Source organism: Heliangelus exortis, chromosome 8 (assembly GCF_036169615.1).
Source record: "Heliangelus exortis chromosome 8, bHelExo1.hap1, whole genome shotgun sequence".
NCBI lineage: Eukaryota > Metazoa > Chordata > Aves > Apodiformes > Trochilidae > Heliangelus > Heliangelus exortis.
Window position 1 is genome coordinate 8611991 of NC_092429.1, and position 17086 is coordinate 8629076.

Sequence of the window (17086 nt, forward strand, 5' to 3'; positions counted from 1 at the left end):
TAGTGAAGCAGAACTGACTGAGCCCAAGCATTTTCCCTCCTCCCCTCAATCATCTCACTGCTCCCATCAAAGTGTAACAGGTCATTGCTAGTTTAACATAAGAGTGATTGAAGAGATTTTTAAATTTTTTTAATGCAACTGCTGCTTAGCACCGTGCTGAAGCAAGACAGACATATCTGATCTCACACATAGAGGAGAAAAGAGCAGAGGTACTACACCAAGATTTTCTGTGACAGAGGAAAAAGAAAAAAAAAAAAGCAGCAGCACAATGTGCTTTATGTCAGTTTTGTAACAGATTGTCTACTGAGCTCTTTGGAAGAAAAAGATTCTGGTTGCTCTAGCAAAAGGCATTTAAAGATTTTGTTTTTTCTGCAAGGCACATAGAGATTGGTAAGAGCATCCCCTTTCCCATCCCACAGAGCATCCACAATTCAGAAAGTGAAGGAAAAGATGCTAAAAGGCAGAAAGCAAAGAGGATAGAGAACACATCAGCTGAGCAGATTAGAAGACTCAATAAAGATGCCTATTGTTACCAGCAGAAATACCCTACAGACCGCAGGCTGAAAAACCACCATCTTAAACTGAGCAATCCATGAAAAATAGCAAGAGCACCAGATTAAATTCATCTGTGCCCCCTTATCTCTACTGGGAGGTTTATAAAAGTCTGCAGATCAAAAGAGGGTGAGAACTGCTGCTACATGAAACCAAAAGTCTTCATATTTTTGTTGCTGTCTCTTTTGTTACCTGATTAGCAGAATCCTCTTTGCATCCTCTCACAGTCCTTGTTACGAGCTGTTAACCCCAGGATCTTTGGGCTGGGGAAGTGCAGAGCTCCAGGTGTTTGGTCTCTTAAATTTTGCTGCTCCAGATCTTGCAGAAATCCCCTGGTCATGCCAAGGGGCCAGGCCTTGGTCTGCTGAGCAGTCCCAGATCACGGCTTTCAGAGACAACTGGGGCACAACAGGGACCCAACTGGTGTTGAACTTCAAACTGAGCAAAAAAAGTAATCCCCTAAGCTGCAACTTCCCCAAATGCTGGCAGCTAGAAACTGCTACTCAGTAACAGCAGTTGGCAGCTCCACTCTGAACTGAGGCTTTTTTTCCATTTAACTCTCCCATTCTCCCCATTTCAGCCTGGGCAGTGGCACACGGACGTCCCCACTTTTGTAAAACAGTTTTGCACAAGACCTTGGAACTCCCTCATGAACAAACTTATTAAGGACAAATGTTGCTAGTGGGGAGTTTCTTACACTGAGGCAATCCTCAGCTGCAGGATTATGGCCTCTGTCTATCCCCAAGACATCAAACTGGCACTTTTTGGGCAGGGATTTTCTGTTCAAGTTTCCCACTTGGAGGAGTGGGAAGCTTGCTTTGGGACAAGCCAGCAGAGCTTTGCCCCTGTCACTGAGTCCCCAAGCAGATGTTGCAACCTCAGGGTGAGGTTTCAGCAAAACAGCTTGGTCTATGTAGTTTTACCAGCAGAAAGATACCTGCCACTGCTGGAAAATCCTATTTTTCCACCCCTTTCAGGCCAAATCTTTCCAGAGTAAGGTTTCAAGTTCAACATCTTGTTTACTGGAAACTTACATGTGAATAAACAACCCATTTTGAGATTAATCTTTACAATAAGTCTTCACGTTTTGCCTAAAAGAAGCCTGGCAACTTCTTGATTCCTTTTATCAAGCAGGTTATGCTGTGCCAATCTCCTTTAAGAACACAGAACACAGGCCCCAGAACAGCATGCAGGCATGGGCTGCTGAGTGGCACAAGGGCATCCAAGAAATCAGCAGGAAATTCAGCTAGGAAGCATGAGAAATAAAGGGAAAAAAATATATAAAAAAAAAATTAAAAGAAAAAAAATTAAAAAAATTTTAAAAAAATTTTTTAAATCACAGTAGGTTTGTTTTTCCCAGTCCACTTTAAGTCCCCTTTTTCTCACAGGTGTTCCAAATGAATTACTGAATTATCACTGCACAACTACACAAATTGGCTAATTTGATAAACCTACATAAACAAGAAAAGGTACCAATTCCACAGGCAAGTGCCTCATCTTACCCTGTGCCAAACAGGATAAGAACCCCAGAACTTCAGTTTTAATGGTGAAAACTGAATCCTTATACACATACTTCTGTGTATGCAGCCACTCAAGGTATCTAACATTAATAAACACACCATATAGACAGATATATATGAAAAATACAGTTATCTGACACAGGGGGTAAGCCAAGCACTCATATTAAGCCACAGGAGAAAGTTTATTTGATCTCCTCTAATTCTTTGCAGTTTTGCTGCTAAACAGACACAAGACAGTGGTGTATTGCCTTTAGTCTTTATTTCAATCATAAGTCTAACTTGAAAGAATAGGTAACACATTTAATGGCATCTTCAATAAATAAAATGAGCAAAAAAATCTAGTCTTTGCACAGACACATTACAATCCACTCCAAATTCAATATTGTCAAAACATTGGGGTTTTTGCTAAAAAACTTGCTCCTAAGGGGTTTTCTCTTTGTTTCAGCACTTAAATACAGAAAAAAGTCTATTATGAGAGAAAACAGATACTCTCTTCTGAACAGATCTTGTAAAAACCAGTAACTTAGAAACAAAATATAATTAGATCTCTCTAATTAAAGAATCCTGTTTGAAGTCTTGGAAAAACCTTGATTCTAACCTTCATATCAAAACATGCAGTTTTGCTGGATCCTATCCTATGTCAGCATACTTACACAATAAGAATTAAATACCATGGTTTGTTATTTTTTTTTTTAAGGGGAAATTCACAAAGCAAAAGCATTAGCTTCCCACACTCACAGGAGTAGTCATGGTCCACACGTTCTGCAGTACTAAACAGATATTTTTGTGCTCAAGTTCATTGTTTGAACTCTGACCATACTGGAAAAGATACTGGAGTTTATCCTTTCTTTCTGCACTCATCTCTTCCCAGTCCAACAGTCTCAAAGCTCGGGGAGATGAGAATTCATGCAAATCCAAATTTGCCTGCACAGATCAGATTGCAGGATGAGGACCCATATCTGATTCTAATTAGAAGCCAGGCTTAATTTAAAGCTTTTCCTAAACACAGAAAGTCACCAATAAAGAAGGGCTGAATCCCAAGATTTCCACATTGCAATTCCCTGTAATTTCCAACACCTATTAGCACACCACAAACCAATTACAGTATCAGCTGATAGAGGAAGAACCCCTCTATCACTAAAATGAGTTAAAACACTCATCCCTCAAGCCTTCTGGAGCCTTCTTCAGTGAAAGCTGAGGGCATGCAAGGAATGCATGGCTGGGGCCCCACAGACCTATGCATACTATATAGGGGAGAGAAAAGGTTACTTTAAACAAAAGGCAGAATTACACCACATCTGTGCAAACATTTAAGCCAGTTTGTTTCAGTTAATGTTATCATTCAGCTAATAGTTATCTGCTTGTTCCAACTATTGCTGCTGACTGCACCTGGCTGATTCAAGAGAAGGTGATGAAGCAGAACCCAAATTGTTCAAGGGAATGGAACTTCTTTCTGCAGGTATCTTCCTCTCAGCTGACCACTTTGTAATGAAAGTGCAATAATTTACAGTCTTTTCCAAACAAACAGCTATTAAAATCATACACCTTTAGGGAAACAAATTCACTAGTTTAACCATAAAAATATTTCCCCAGGTAACAAACCTTAAAGCATTGAGTAAACACAGTACTTCAGTAATAATAATAATAATAATAATAATACAGAAAATCCCTTCCACTTGTTAGAAAAGACATAACTGTTTGAAGATTTTGCTTATTGTACACTACTTAGGAGTTCTGTAATTAAGATACATAACTATCATTGGAAATAAAAGAGTATGGAAATATGGACCTGACTTTCAATTTCTGTTCTTAACCATTTGCAAATGAAGACACAATAAAGCCCAGGGCCATGTCAGCCAAGTACTTGAGAACTTAAAAGACAGTTTATATCCAGAGCCACAAGAAAGCACCACTTTCCATAAATTACTTTGTATGTCTATTGCTGAACAGCATCTTAAATAGTTTTGTTAGAATTGCTAAGATACATTCTCATACTAACTGTAGCCTGACTTACAGAATTCAAGTTTGGGGAGAGCAGGGAACTTCCTGACAAAATTGTAAGCTGAAAAAATATCTGCTAAATTTGGTCCAAGCATCCAAAAACCACATAAGGGCACACAAGTCCCTCATTGCTTAATGCTCCTATTTAATTGATCCTTAAAAAAAAAAAAAAAACTAAAAAAAAAATGTGTATAGCAATAAGGAATAAGAAGGGCTGCTCATGAGAGGCACAGAACTGTGACAGAATAAATAAATCTCATCAGAAAGATGTATTTTGCCATGCAAGTAATTGAATTTGTACTAATGGGGAACCCTGAAATTTGTACACTATATCCACAAGAAATTATTTCCTATTTAAAAAACAGATCCATTTGTAATTAACTGCTTTTTGAATCATCATTAGATATATGAAAAAAAAAACCCAATAAAATTTTCTTAAAACAATTACAAAGAGTGGACTGCAGTAGCAGCTATTCAAGCAAGATTCAAGCATATGTTTAAATCAATGTTCAAGCTGGGAATTAACCTTCTTTGTCAAAAATTTGTACAACTTTTTCAAAAACCTGCAAAGAAAGAGAAGAATATTAATTTTTTGAAGTGTTAGTCAAACAGTTACTCTCACTTAAGCCAGAATACAGAATAACTGACAGTATTTTTAAAAAATAAAGTTTTTTTCTTAGAACATTCAAAATAACTCTTTAATAGTGAACTTGGCATCAGACCTGGGAAACAGACAGAAAAGCAATACTATTTCAGAAAAGCTAAAGCTCAAAGTAAAAAAGACAAGACACTGTTAAACAAAAAAACACTGAAAGTGTGTTTAGTCCACCTCATGTTCTAGCAGAACTAATTGATTTCTCAAAGTTATTCACAACTTAATCTGTTCTTCAAGAGTCAAAATGAGAGTTCCACAACCTCCCTCACTAATATACACACAAGTGCTTAATTAGCACACTAACTACACAACACACATCTCAAAAGAACACCAAAAACATGCACCCTGACACAGTAATCCCCATGATTTTTTGGCTTACACACTTACTTCATCCACAGATTTAGAGGCATCCACTTTTCTCACTTTTCCCATTCTCTCATACAAATCTATTATAGGCCTGGTAGATTGCAGATACGTGTGAATTCTAGGAGAAAGAGGAAGGGGAAAAAAAAAAAACAAAACACATTACATAGTAAAATCTAAAGAGAAGGGAACTGAAAAGTTTTGGATATGGTACCTCTTTTGCAGACTCTCTCTATTATCATCACTCCTACCACTGCTCTTGCCTCTTTCAAGACAGCGGTCAATACATATCTAGAAAAAACATCAAAAGGATGATCACAACCAAGAAAACAAGGTGTTATCTTGAGATCAGGAACAACAATAACAAATATACTTAAAATCTACATAGACCTGACACACAAAATACGGATCTGGAGGATGCACCCAGAATTCAGATGGCAAATGAGAGATTTCCAGGCAAAAAGGATGTCAGCTTTCCACTTCAGCAGTTTGTGAGAATGGGGGCTCTTAAAATGAGATTGGGGTCAGTGGAAGGAAAAGCAACTTCAGGCTCTTTCATTAACTTGGGTCTCCAACTTGTAACAAAAAACTTTGTTAAGGCAACACACTAAGGTGTTCTAATGTTTTTACTCACTATTGCTACAATGAAGACTCAAAAATCAAAAGTTAAGTAGAAACTGAAGAAGTTTTAGAGTTAAAAACTTCCTAATCAACTTGGGATGTTTTGAAACATAAGGTTAAGTTCTGACACATGTATAGCTCATGAATAAATTTGATCATTGGACTCACTGATCTTAGAGGCCTTAACCAACTGTGACCATTCTGTGATTTATCCTCATCATGCAAGAGGACAATGGTTAAAAACTATTTTTTCCTACACAGTACTCTCATCATAAAAAAAACCCCAAAATGTCATGTAGGGATTGTTGTCTGCTTTTAGATTTAAATAAATCAACACCTCACCAAGGGAAAAAATTAATTTAGTCTTATTCATGTTTGTAAATAGAAAAGACCAACCCTTCAGCTGCTCTTTGAGATTAAAAACAAACAAACAAAACCAAACACACAACACATTTAAGTTAAAAAAGTTATGCAGTTTCTCAGGAAATTAGGGAAAAGGTTAAAAGGAAGAAAGTCAGCTTAAGGTGCTGGGATTCTCCTATCAGTTTTTACGTCTCAAGGGCACTGATATATTGAAAAAGACAGCATATAATGGCACTTGTTAAATTAATATAATGTATCACTGTCAAAATGCCCTTGTAATCTAATGACTTGCTGAATAGAATGTTGATTACTGGCTATCCTATAGCAGAGCTCACAACTACAGAAAAAAAAAAAGGCTGCTGCTGCCAACACTTTAAAACTAAAGCAAATAGGGATATCAAACTCATTTTGGACTAAACAACAGTTACTAAGAGTAAAGTCATGTTTTCTGAAAATTAACCAATTTTATATAACATATTTAAAGTTTTCATAAATTTTCCTTAAGAATGCAACTGCCTGACGTTGCAGCGTTTTATCTTCAAAAACAACTTCCCAAAATACCCCAGAATCTCACAGAGCAAATTTTCCTCCTGCTTTTACATTAGTCCATTCACTACCTGATAAGAGTTTTATTGCTTCTCTTGAATGGTTCTCATAAGAGAGCAAGAAGGAAGTTGCAGAATAGGACTCTTCATTACCTCATTGTCACAATCAAAAAAGAGAACAAAAGAAACATCCGCTTTTCCATCCATAGTCTTATTCCAGCCTTGAAGATTATCTTCATTCCTGGGAAACCCATCAATCAAGAACTTGTTCTTCTGGGAATTGTCAGCCATTGTTTGATCCATAGCCTGATAAAAGATAATTCAATTCATGCTCTCCTGCACATACAACCATTTATCTACTTATTAAATTACCCTCAAAATGTTGGCACGGTGAGTTAAGGTGCATTTATCTTAACATTACTGCAGATTTACAAAATGTATTTTTGTTTTGACTTCAGTGCATGCTCATTAATTCAGTGATACACCCATACAACCTTCATTCACACTGAACTCACTGCTTCAGAAAGCTCAAAATCTGACAACACACAATTCCAACTTTAAAGGTACTGGAAGGTGCTGTTACACACTAAGATTTCAAAACAACCCTGAGCTGCAGTGAATGAACCCTGAGTTCATTCTACTGGAAAAAATGCCAGGCAAATTCAGTGCCATGAGAAACAGAAGCCTTTTCTGTCTTAAAGGAGATTCTCTGGTTGCCTTGCTGGACATCTAAGGATAAAAGCCAGAGCTCTTCATCCCATGGGACCATCAGTAGGTGCTCTTCTCCTTCACCTGGCTAAACTAAACCCTAAAACTTAGTGCAGCTCAATACCTTTAGGGCTCCTGCCTTCCAGTCAAACATGACTGAGCTGATCAAGAGGTCCAAAAGCCAGTTAAGGGAAATAAGAAATAGAGTTTCACTCGTTTCCCTAGAGTTACTAAAAAAAATAATTAAAAAATTAAACAAGAATCCATTCTCACAGTTCTATAGGTAACAGAGGCCATCACCTACCCTCCTCCAACCTGCCAGAAAGGAACAGGAGTAATTGCTAAGAAAAGCCCAATGCACACCTATGTGTCTGCATTTCATAGTTCTTTCAGCATACAGCCTCTGCTCTGTTTCCTAGTGAACCAGCAAGGAAACAGCTCTTTCCTTACCCTCTTCAGCAAGCTGATTGTTATTTCAACGGGTACAATTTCTCCCTCCTTAATGTAGTTCTCAATGAGTTCTCCATACTGGGAGCCTGGCCTTTTTCTCTCATCTCGGAGGAGGTCCCCAGCAGACAGGTGTGTGTAGCCATATTTCTGAAATGTGCAAAACAAAGAGGGAAACACTCCCTTGAATTGGTACACCTGCAAAGTCAACATCAGTCAGCAGTGTAAACCCCATTTATCTGTGTATTACAGCAGGGACACAGTGAATCTTGCTACTGACAGATCTATTCCATCTTCAGTGTGTAATGGGACAACACAGAATATTCCATAAACACAGAACGCAGAGCAGCAAAGAGATCCTTGGGTAAAACGCTCAACAGGACTTTGGTCAGGCATCCACGTCCTGTTTTGAAAGGTAATTTTGTTATGTTTGGAAAGGAGACTGTTTCAAAGCCCCCATGGCGTTTCCTGAAATGTTACCCTGTGCAATGAGAAGTTTAACAATCACCAGCTTAGATACAAGCTGTAACCCCACGCAACAGTTCCACTAAAAAACCCTCAGTGGTTATCAGACACTGAGTCAATTCTTAATTTACAGAGTGAAAAAGCTGAGATAATGCCTTTGCTTGGTATCTTTACGCAAAACGTTTGTAATTCTACCTAATTACCTACTTAAAGAAAAACATAGGAGGTGTTTCCAGGTCCTGGGGAGCTGAAGGAATGTTTATAGCACTGCACCAGCCAGAAATCCTTACATTCCCATTGATGCTTTTGGCACCAACTTCCTCCTTTGCTTTGGCCAAACCACTTCTAACTCTGGGTCTAGCATGGCAGCTACACAAACAGTCCTAACTTGGGCCTCCCAAAACCTGCCCCTGTTTCCTCCTTCCCTGGGATGAACACAACAAGCTAAGGGGGAACACCAGTGTCTCCTGATGGCGATGGAGCAGATGGTTACCAGGTACACTGGTGTCACCTGATGTCACCCCACGTACAGTAAAGAGAAAGGGAGCAAAGAGATCAGGTTCAAATGTATAAATTTGAGACCAGTTTGCAGGAAAACATAACATTATTCTTTTCTTTCACCTCAAACTACACCTAGAAGTTGCAAATGTAAAATATAAAAAGTATTTATTACACTTGAAAATCTCAGGCATTTACCATCATATAAAGACACCTCGTGCAAACATACAAATAGTCTTAACAGAGAGAAATGCATTATTATAAAGGAAATTTCAGAGCACAAAATGATCATTTTCTCAGCTCATTTAACACCACAAGAAAAATAACTGAGTATACGATGTTCCTGAACCAAACAGTCCATAAAAACATGCAGTAAAGACTTCTCCTGGGTGACTACCCAAGCTAGCAGTACACCCAAACCACAGCACACCTATACATATTCTTCCTGAAGCTTATACACAAAACAAAAGCAGCAGAAAAAAATACTCAGGGTTATCATCTTGGCTGCAGCAACATCCAAAGCAAATTTCAAATAAGGTGTCTGAGCAGCATAATAATGTGACTACACACTTTTTTTAAGGCTGTGAACTGGGATTTAAAAACTTGGCAACAGGACTAAGTACAACAGAAATATTACACAACCCACTAAGTAACATGAAAAACATTTCCGTTGCTTTCCAATTTCACCCAAAAAAGCATGGAAAGTTAGTTCTGCCATAGTCATAATTTAAAAAGGGATATAATTACCTAAATCTCCAATTCTACACAGCTGGCAGAAAAAAAAAAAAAAAAGGAAGCAAGATTTTGCTCTAAATAACTGTGAAGAAAAAGCTCCTCTATAAACTCACTGTACTGCTTTAATGTGCATTGCATTTGGATATGCCTATTTAATTGCAAATCTAAATATTAACTATGAACTACAGAAGCCATAAACCAGAATAAATCTTACAGTATAAGCAAGAAATCCTACTCTGCTGAACCCTAAATTAACATGTAGCTCTTCTTGCTAAAGTTAAAGACTAACGATATTTTTAACATCAAGTTTCTACACAGGAGAAAACATGAGGAAAATATAATCCCTTCAGCTTTAGAGGATTACCAAACCATTTAATTTTCCCCGGCATTTCCCTTTTCATGCACAAAACCGAAATTAAGTCAAGATAATTTCTGGAATTCTGTCTTTTGGAACAGCAAACTCAAATAGTTTTTTTAACAGCTGAACAGAGAAGCAAAAGATACAAGTGTTTTAAAGTCTTGTTGTGTAAATAACTTGCTTTAGGTAATAGTAAATGATATTCTAGAGTAACCTTCAGAGTGGATTTACCAGGCAATAAGAAAAACAAATCTCTCCTTCAGGGGCAAAACATCTGTTTGTTAACTGTACCCAGTCAAGAGCCAAAGAAAACATGTTGGTTTAAACAATGCAAACAAGCAGGGAGAAAGGCTTGGCTGCTGCTCCCTGCACAGAAGGTTTCAGAGATGTGGTGCTCATGCTACTCTTGCCAGTTTTAATCAATGTGTATAGGGCACAGAGTTTTCTTTCATCTCAAGTGAGATAAACCCTCAGCAAATGTCCTGAATCGGAGAAAATAGTCACATTCCCAGGAGCTTGCAAAAGGGGCTGTGATGTAACTGCAGGAAAAAAACGGGGCAAAAGGCTCCTGTGTCTTGCCAAGGTTTGCATTGTGCCAGCACCACTTCCCAGCAGTGCCAAATACCTCCTGATGCAATCTCCAGAATGCCACTTCTTGCAGCTACTGCTCAATTCTTCTCCTCCAGAATCAGGAAGGGAGCAGGACTGTAGCTGCCCAGCAGTGAAAAGGCAGTTTCTCCAGTTCTTGAAGGGTGTGCACATCTTTGATCCGTAATATCCAAATGAAAGGAGGACTTGAAATAGAAGCCAAGTTAAAAAAAAAATTAAAAATCCAAATATGCCAAGCACCAAAATCTGGACAGATGTTTAGATCACAGGAAAAAACAGAAAATGTAGAAGTAACTATTCTGAAACTTATTTCAGCCAATGTTTTCTGCTATGCTAGTGGACTGGCATGCTGTGCTATAAGAAAAAAAAATATTAAGTCCCTATTACATAAATTCTCATTATTTTAAAGCTGGTTTAATACTTGGAGAATCATAAAACAAGTATCTTACAAAAATTGACCGAGAACAAAAAAGATAAAAATCAGCTGACTTCACAGCATTGTAGACATCTTCCTTCGCTTTCAAAAAGAACACAGAAAGTCACAGTGATGTGGAAACCTAAGCTTGGGTTTCCTTCCATCCCAGCCCAGCAGCATTACTCAGAACAGCACTGAGCAGGACTGGGCAGAGCAGAGCAAGCTCTCCTGTTTGTCACACAGTAGCCTGGTAAACCAGTCCTGGTTCAGCAGAACAAACCAGGACTTGCAAACTGGGATGCCCTTCTCTCCCCTGCCACTTCCAGCTTTCTCCTGTCAGCTGGGATTTGCAGTTTCCACTCCCCTAGACAGAACATGCTTTGTTTTCAGTAAATACAATAAATGGAGAAATACAACTGAGAATCCATGAATCATATCTGTGCCAGACTTGAATAAGGAGGATCCTGGGTGAGCAATGTTCTCCAGGCAGTAAGAGGCCCAGCAGTGTGCAGCTGGACTCCTGACACAGCCAAGATTTGAGGGGGGGACAAGGTTTACTTCTGATTCAGCCCTGGGTGGTCCAGCAACACATCTCTCCACTAAACACACAGCTTGAGACTTCCTTAAACGAGCAGAAGCCAAGAAAAAAACCCAAGAGAAACACAAATTACTCCTTTGACCTTGACTCCTATCTCAGCTTATCACTGTGACTCTGAAAAGGAAAGTCACAGGGCTTAAGATCTGAACACATAAAATACAAATATTTATTGCCCTATTTCTAGCCTGTCATATCTTGGGCAACCTTAGTAAACAATCAAAATTTACTACATGTTTTCAAACATATCACTTGAGAATTAGTTAAAGTAATAATAGAATCACAAAGCCACCAGTCTTCTTTTTTTAACCTAAAAAGTTTTTGTCTGTCCTATTAGCAATGAGCACACGGAATTATAACTTTGGAGTATGAACTATAATACAGTAATATATCTTCTGTCTGCTTATTCCAATTTAAAAAAATGACATTTTCTTAGTTTGAAATATGTTCTTGCCTCTGGGGGAAGAAAAACAAACAAAAAACCACATTAACAAAACAAAACACACAAAGCAGATCCCACTGACAGTACTCCCAGGGAAGAGGGAGCAGAAACAGCACTGCAGTGCTTCAGGAACACTCAGTGCAATAAAAAGCACCCAGGGTGTTTGGGCAAGTCCAAAATTCAATACCCAGTGAGTAAGTCTGTGTTCTGCAAAATGGAAGCAGAGAGCAATAAATCTTTGGGGGATTGATTTGTATATACACACCATTTTTTAAAAAAGCTCCAAAGTTCAGAATATAAATTTATATTCCAAAAAACAAGGCTGTGTGGACTGCTAACACTTGGCCCTCTTGAAAGACATTTCAGAAATTGAGTTAAAAGTAAACAATTTTAAATTTTTTTTATTTCAAGAAAGTTAATTCTGTCCCTCAGTGAGAAGACAATTAACATGTGACAGCAAAACCTAAATCCACTGCAACTTTCAGAGGAATGTTACTGATACAATGAGTTCATCTTTGCATTGTTTTCTTCACCCTAGGAAATGTCCTTATCACACATCCCAGAGCAACTTAAGAGCTTTTTCCATTTGGATATTAAGTTGTGCTCTTATAAAAGGAGAAAACTCAGCATCTCACCTTGAGGGATTAGTTCAGATTTAACCACAAACATCCATGACAGGGCTGTACTGAAGGTGAGTTATATTTTGGGTACTCAGAGAGAGATGTCTTGCATACCCCAAATCCCTACAGACTACTTCGCCACAACAAATAAACAAAAATACATCTCAGATCTTACCTGAGATAAAGACAAATGACTTAGTTATTATTCTTTTCTCCAACCAAAGAGTTTTGTATTTCAAGCAAAACTTACAAGGCTTTAAAATTTAAGTACATGAAAGCACAGTTTGTGCACATTTGAAGAACATATTTTTTTCCCTTTACTTTACCATCACCATTTTTTAAGAAAAGTTCAGAAGCCTAAAATAGACCACATTAATTTTGTCCTACAAGAGCCTGCATTGAAAAGCCACCATTCAACCACCTGCTCAGATATTCTGTCTCACATGACAAGCTACACAGCAGCCCCAGGTGACAGCAAACTCCACCTCACGCAGTTGTGAAAGGTTTCAGGAGTTAATCTGCAGAGCTGGAAGGGAGAGGATAAGAAGTTAAGAGGGAATACTGCTTCATCCCTTCCTAAATAGGAGGAACTGGTCCAGAGCAGCAGTTCCACTGCATTTGCATTTCAGTGACAATTCTGTGAGTTTGTAAAACGTGCACAGGAGTCTTCCCTCCATATCTGAGGAAGCCAGCCTGCTTCAGCTGTCTCCTTCAACCTTATCTGCAAAGTTAAAGAAACCTAATCACTTACCTGCTGTTCCCTTCCCTACACTGTGTCAATACCCATTTCCGCTTGTTAATGCATCTTTTTCCCTAAAATCATTTCTCTATCTGGTCCAAATTTGCCATGAATACGTCTCCTCCAGAACAAGGGACTCCAGCAGACACATATTGAGCAGTTAGGATTTAAGCTAGTACTTGAAAAAAATACATATTTCTGCCACAAAATGTGATGGCCATCTCCCTTTTCTAGGGCTGTAAAGCATAGTCAGCAAAACAGTTACATCCCTTTGAAAAATCATTCAAAGGTAGCACAGAATACCCACTTTGTTCTAAAAAACACAGTATTTTAAAAAAAAGTAAAAACATTTAATGCTACAATCACACAAGACCTCATCTCAGTAAAGGGAGACTTCTTCCACGTGCTATGCTGTCCCAGATCCCTCACGTGAGCAGTAACCAAGAAGTATTTATAGTTCATACTGACTTTTTGTTGGGCACAGATTTCAGATCTACAGCAAGATACTGGGTCAGATTCATTCCAACTGTGAACTAATATTACCCAGTTCGTTTACAAGGATGAACGGGGGTTTATTTTTCACTCAGCTACAGCCCCTCTTCTCTCTGGCAAGCTGCCAACGGGGTTTAAAATCCAAACAAAAATAGACTTTCAACCTCAAGACAGCATTTTCTGCATACAGGATATTCAACTGCCTGCACCAGGACTCTCTGAGGGGCCAGGCCAAGGATGTTTGCTTATAAAAAGGTGTTGCTCTTCAGTACCTCAGCTGCATTTCACCCACACTTCCCTCTTCAGGTCCCCCTTTTCCTGAAGTTTTCCAGCATGCTCCCATAGGTCCAACCCTCCCTTCAACTAACTCAGCCCCCCTCTTCCTCAATGTTCAGCCAAGGGCTCCTGTAGCTGTGTCCAAATGAGTAGGAAAGCCATGGGTGGCAGGCAGCAGACCCACCTGCTTGCTACTGCCAGCCCACTGACTCCAAATAACTTCTCACCAGCACTGGCAGAATTAAAGCAAAATTACATTTATTATTATTTGGACTTCCCTTTCCATGCTTGGAAAAGAAAATAAGTACAGCCCAAGCAAAGTTAACTTTCTTCTTTCATTTTTAGCTGCAAATACAACTGGACTAGCAATGACTGGTTTGAATTCCTCCTAGCAAAGTGGTCTTTATCCAATTATATTAACCCATCAAGCCAAAAGCTTCTGAACTTGCCAGCAGCCACACAAGGTACTTCAGCCCCGAGGCTACAGTATTGGTTTGGTGAAAGCCATTAACAACAGCCTAAAAGATTCCCCTGCAGTTTAAGCTCATTTGTTTACTATGTGCCAGGGGCAGAATTTGACCTTACCATAAAGCAATATGAACCTTCCATTCTACAATATAATTTCATGAATGAGTCAGCTTGAATGAGAGTCTCTAATTTGAGGTTAAAATCCTTCAAAACTAAAGTCACAACGGCATTTTTCAGTCTGGACCAAATTCACATAACTTACACACAACTGGAGTAGAATGGCAGCATCACCAGAATAGACAACACAAAATATGCCTGGGGTAGGATTTGAAGTTTTGGTTGGGCTTTTTTTGTTGGTTGGTTGGTTTTTTTTCCACCAATAGTTACAGAAACATAGGCATTGGTACAGTTTTTAGTCATATCTTTCAGTGTGGATATGGGTAAACTTGAATCTGACATGGTTTTCAATATGAAAATTACACACAATTCCTCATTAAAAAAAAAAAAAAAAGGTAAAAAAACCTGTTTCAAATTAAACGTGTGCATGTTTGGAAGCATTCAGCCTTAACTACTTCCGTAATTATCCACTTAAATACAATGTAATTATCCCTGGGATTTTTTCTTTTGTTTTTTTAAAGGACAGTACTACACCAAGTAGCATTCACCCTTCTTTTTTAGATACTTCTTCTGTACCACAGGGCTGGAAAAATTTATTTGAAAAAATTAAAAGATGAAAAATACAGCAAAATTCTTTCAGCCTTTAGTTTTAGGCTCTGACTCAACAGAACAAGATTAACCACCTACGGGGTCAGGACATCCTTCGACCTCTATCATATTCTATCATAGAATAAAATTAATAAAATTCCCCTTCTATTTTTCACATTTTACTTTCACAACTTAGAGCTGGCACCGAGTCAGCAAACCAACACCCTCTAACACCTCCTGTACCACCTCTTAAGCTGATGAGACAGGCTTCAAAAGACACGGACCCTACTCACTTGAAGGCAACGTATCCCCTGCCTCTGGAAACCATTTCACCTCCACTCCCAGCCTGTGAAACCCTCAGCCCAAGGGGTGTGGGTGGCAGCCCCACAGCCACCTACGTGGCCGGGCAGGATGTGCGCAGTGCCACCCATCCCAGCCGGGCTGCAGGACCTCTCCGACAAGGCATCACTGCCAGGCAGCCCGGACCTTCTCCAGGGCCATGTTCCTGTCCTTCCCCCCCAAGGCAGAGCGGTCGCAGCTCCTGCCCAAACCCCTGCTCTTACCACCGCGCCACGGAGACCCAGGACCCACGCGGGTGTCCCACAGCCCAGGGTGGGTGCTGGCGCAGGAGGCCCCACCGACAGAATAGGTTGTAGGGGGAGGTGGGTGGGGGAAAAAAGGGCGGGAGAAGGAAAAGCTGGAGTTGGGGCTCCCTCACCTACTAACGGGGACATGTTGGGTCAATTATCTTTATTTTATCGCCTGAGAGAATCAAGAAGGTGGATCGGGGCTAGAAAAGAGCCCAGACCCACGGGACGTGGGGGGCGAAGGGGACACGCTCCCCCAAGCGATGACCCCAAGGAGAGCCGCAGATCCCACTGGGGGGGGCCTACAACTCCCAGTGTGCACCGCGGCCCCTCCAGCAGAGTCTCCCTCAGCCGGGGCCCCGCGGCACGCCGGGACCTGTAGTCCCATACCGCCCCCTCCCTCTCCCTGCCGCGCCGGGTCCACTGCCCCTCACCTCCACGATACGAGCGCACTGCGTCCCCTTGCCCGCCCCGGGCCCGCCGAGGACGAAGACGACGACGGGCTTCATGAGGAGAAGGAAACGGCGGCGAAGGAGCAGCAGGACAGCGGCGGCGAGGCGGCGGCCTGGAGGCGGCCGTAGAGCGAGCTGGGAGCGGCGGGCACCGAGACCAGGGCTGAAGCAGAGCTGCCACCGCGCCACCCGCTGCTGAGCTGTCCCCGCCGAGGAAAAGTGCTTCCGGGTGCTCGCCGGCGAGGGGCGGGGCGGACAAGCGCGCAGGGAGCCGGCAGCCGACGCTCTCCCATCCGGTGTACCCGGCACAGGGCGGCACTGCCCGGCGCCGCCATCCCGGGGCTGCTGTGCGCTCTTCTCCCAGCCCAGGACACAGCGCACCGCCCTCCGGTGAACGCTCGCCCCGCGCAGCATTTGGCGGGGGTGAAGCGGCCGGGCCGTTGCGCTGCGCCCCCGTGAGGGATAGGCCGCACCCCGGACAATAGACTTTTGTCACGAGTCATAACGGAGCGGTGGGCGCTGTAGGTGGCTCACGCCCCACGAAGGCCAGAAAAAACTGGGGCAGGCGGGGCGATTGCGTGGGTTTATTTCGGAACCCATTTCTGCCGCCCCCGTCCTTCCCTCCACGGCCCTGCCCGGCCCGGCGGTGGCGGCACGCCCGTTGCCATAGCAACCCCCTCCGCGCCTCATTGCGCTTGCGCGGCCCCCACTGACCGTTTCCCAGCCCGCTGGCGTTTTTAAACCCCCGGCGCGCGCGCTGGCGGTTGGTTTCCCCCGGAGTGGGCGCTTCGATTGGTCGAGCCAACCGCTTCCCCTTGCCGTGTGCTGATTGGCTCGGAGCGGGCGGCGGGGGCG

At 41.3% G+C, this 17086-nt stretch overlaps 1 protein-coding gene across 1 annotated transcript; it reads right to left on the reverse strand.

Annotated features, from left to right (window-relative positions):
• Positions 1-2312: 2312 nt before the first annotated feature.
• CMPK1 (cytidine/uridine monophosphate kinase 1) lies at positions 2313-16890 on the reverse strand. Its single transcript, XM_071750205.1, has 6 exons — positions 16214-16890; positions 7779-7925; positions 6774-6926; positions 5306-5382; positions 5116-5212; positions 2313-4636 (listed from the first exon to the last, which is right to left on the reverse strand). The coding sequence occupies exons 1-6, from the start codon at positions 16643-16645 to the stop codon at positions 4595-4597; spliced, it is 948 nt and encodes a 315-aa protein (XP_071606306.1). The 5' UTR covers positions 16646-16890; the 3' UTR covers positions 2313-4594.
• Between the last annotated feature and the right edge of the window lie 196 nt (positions 16891-17086).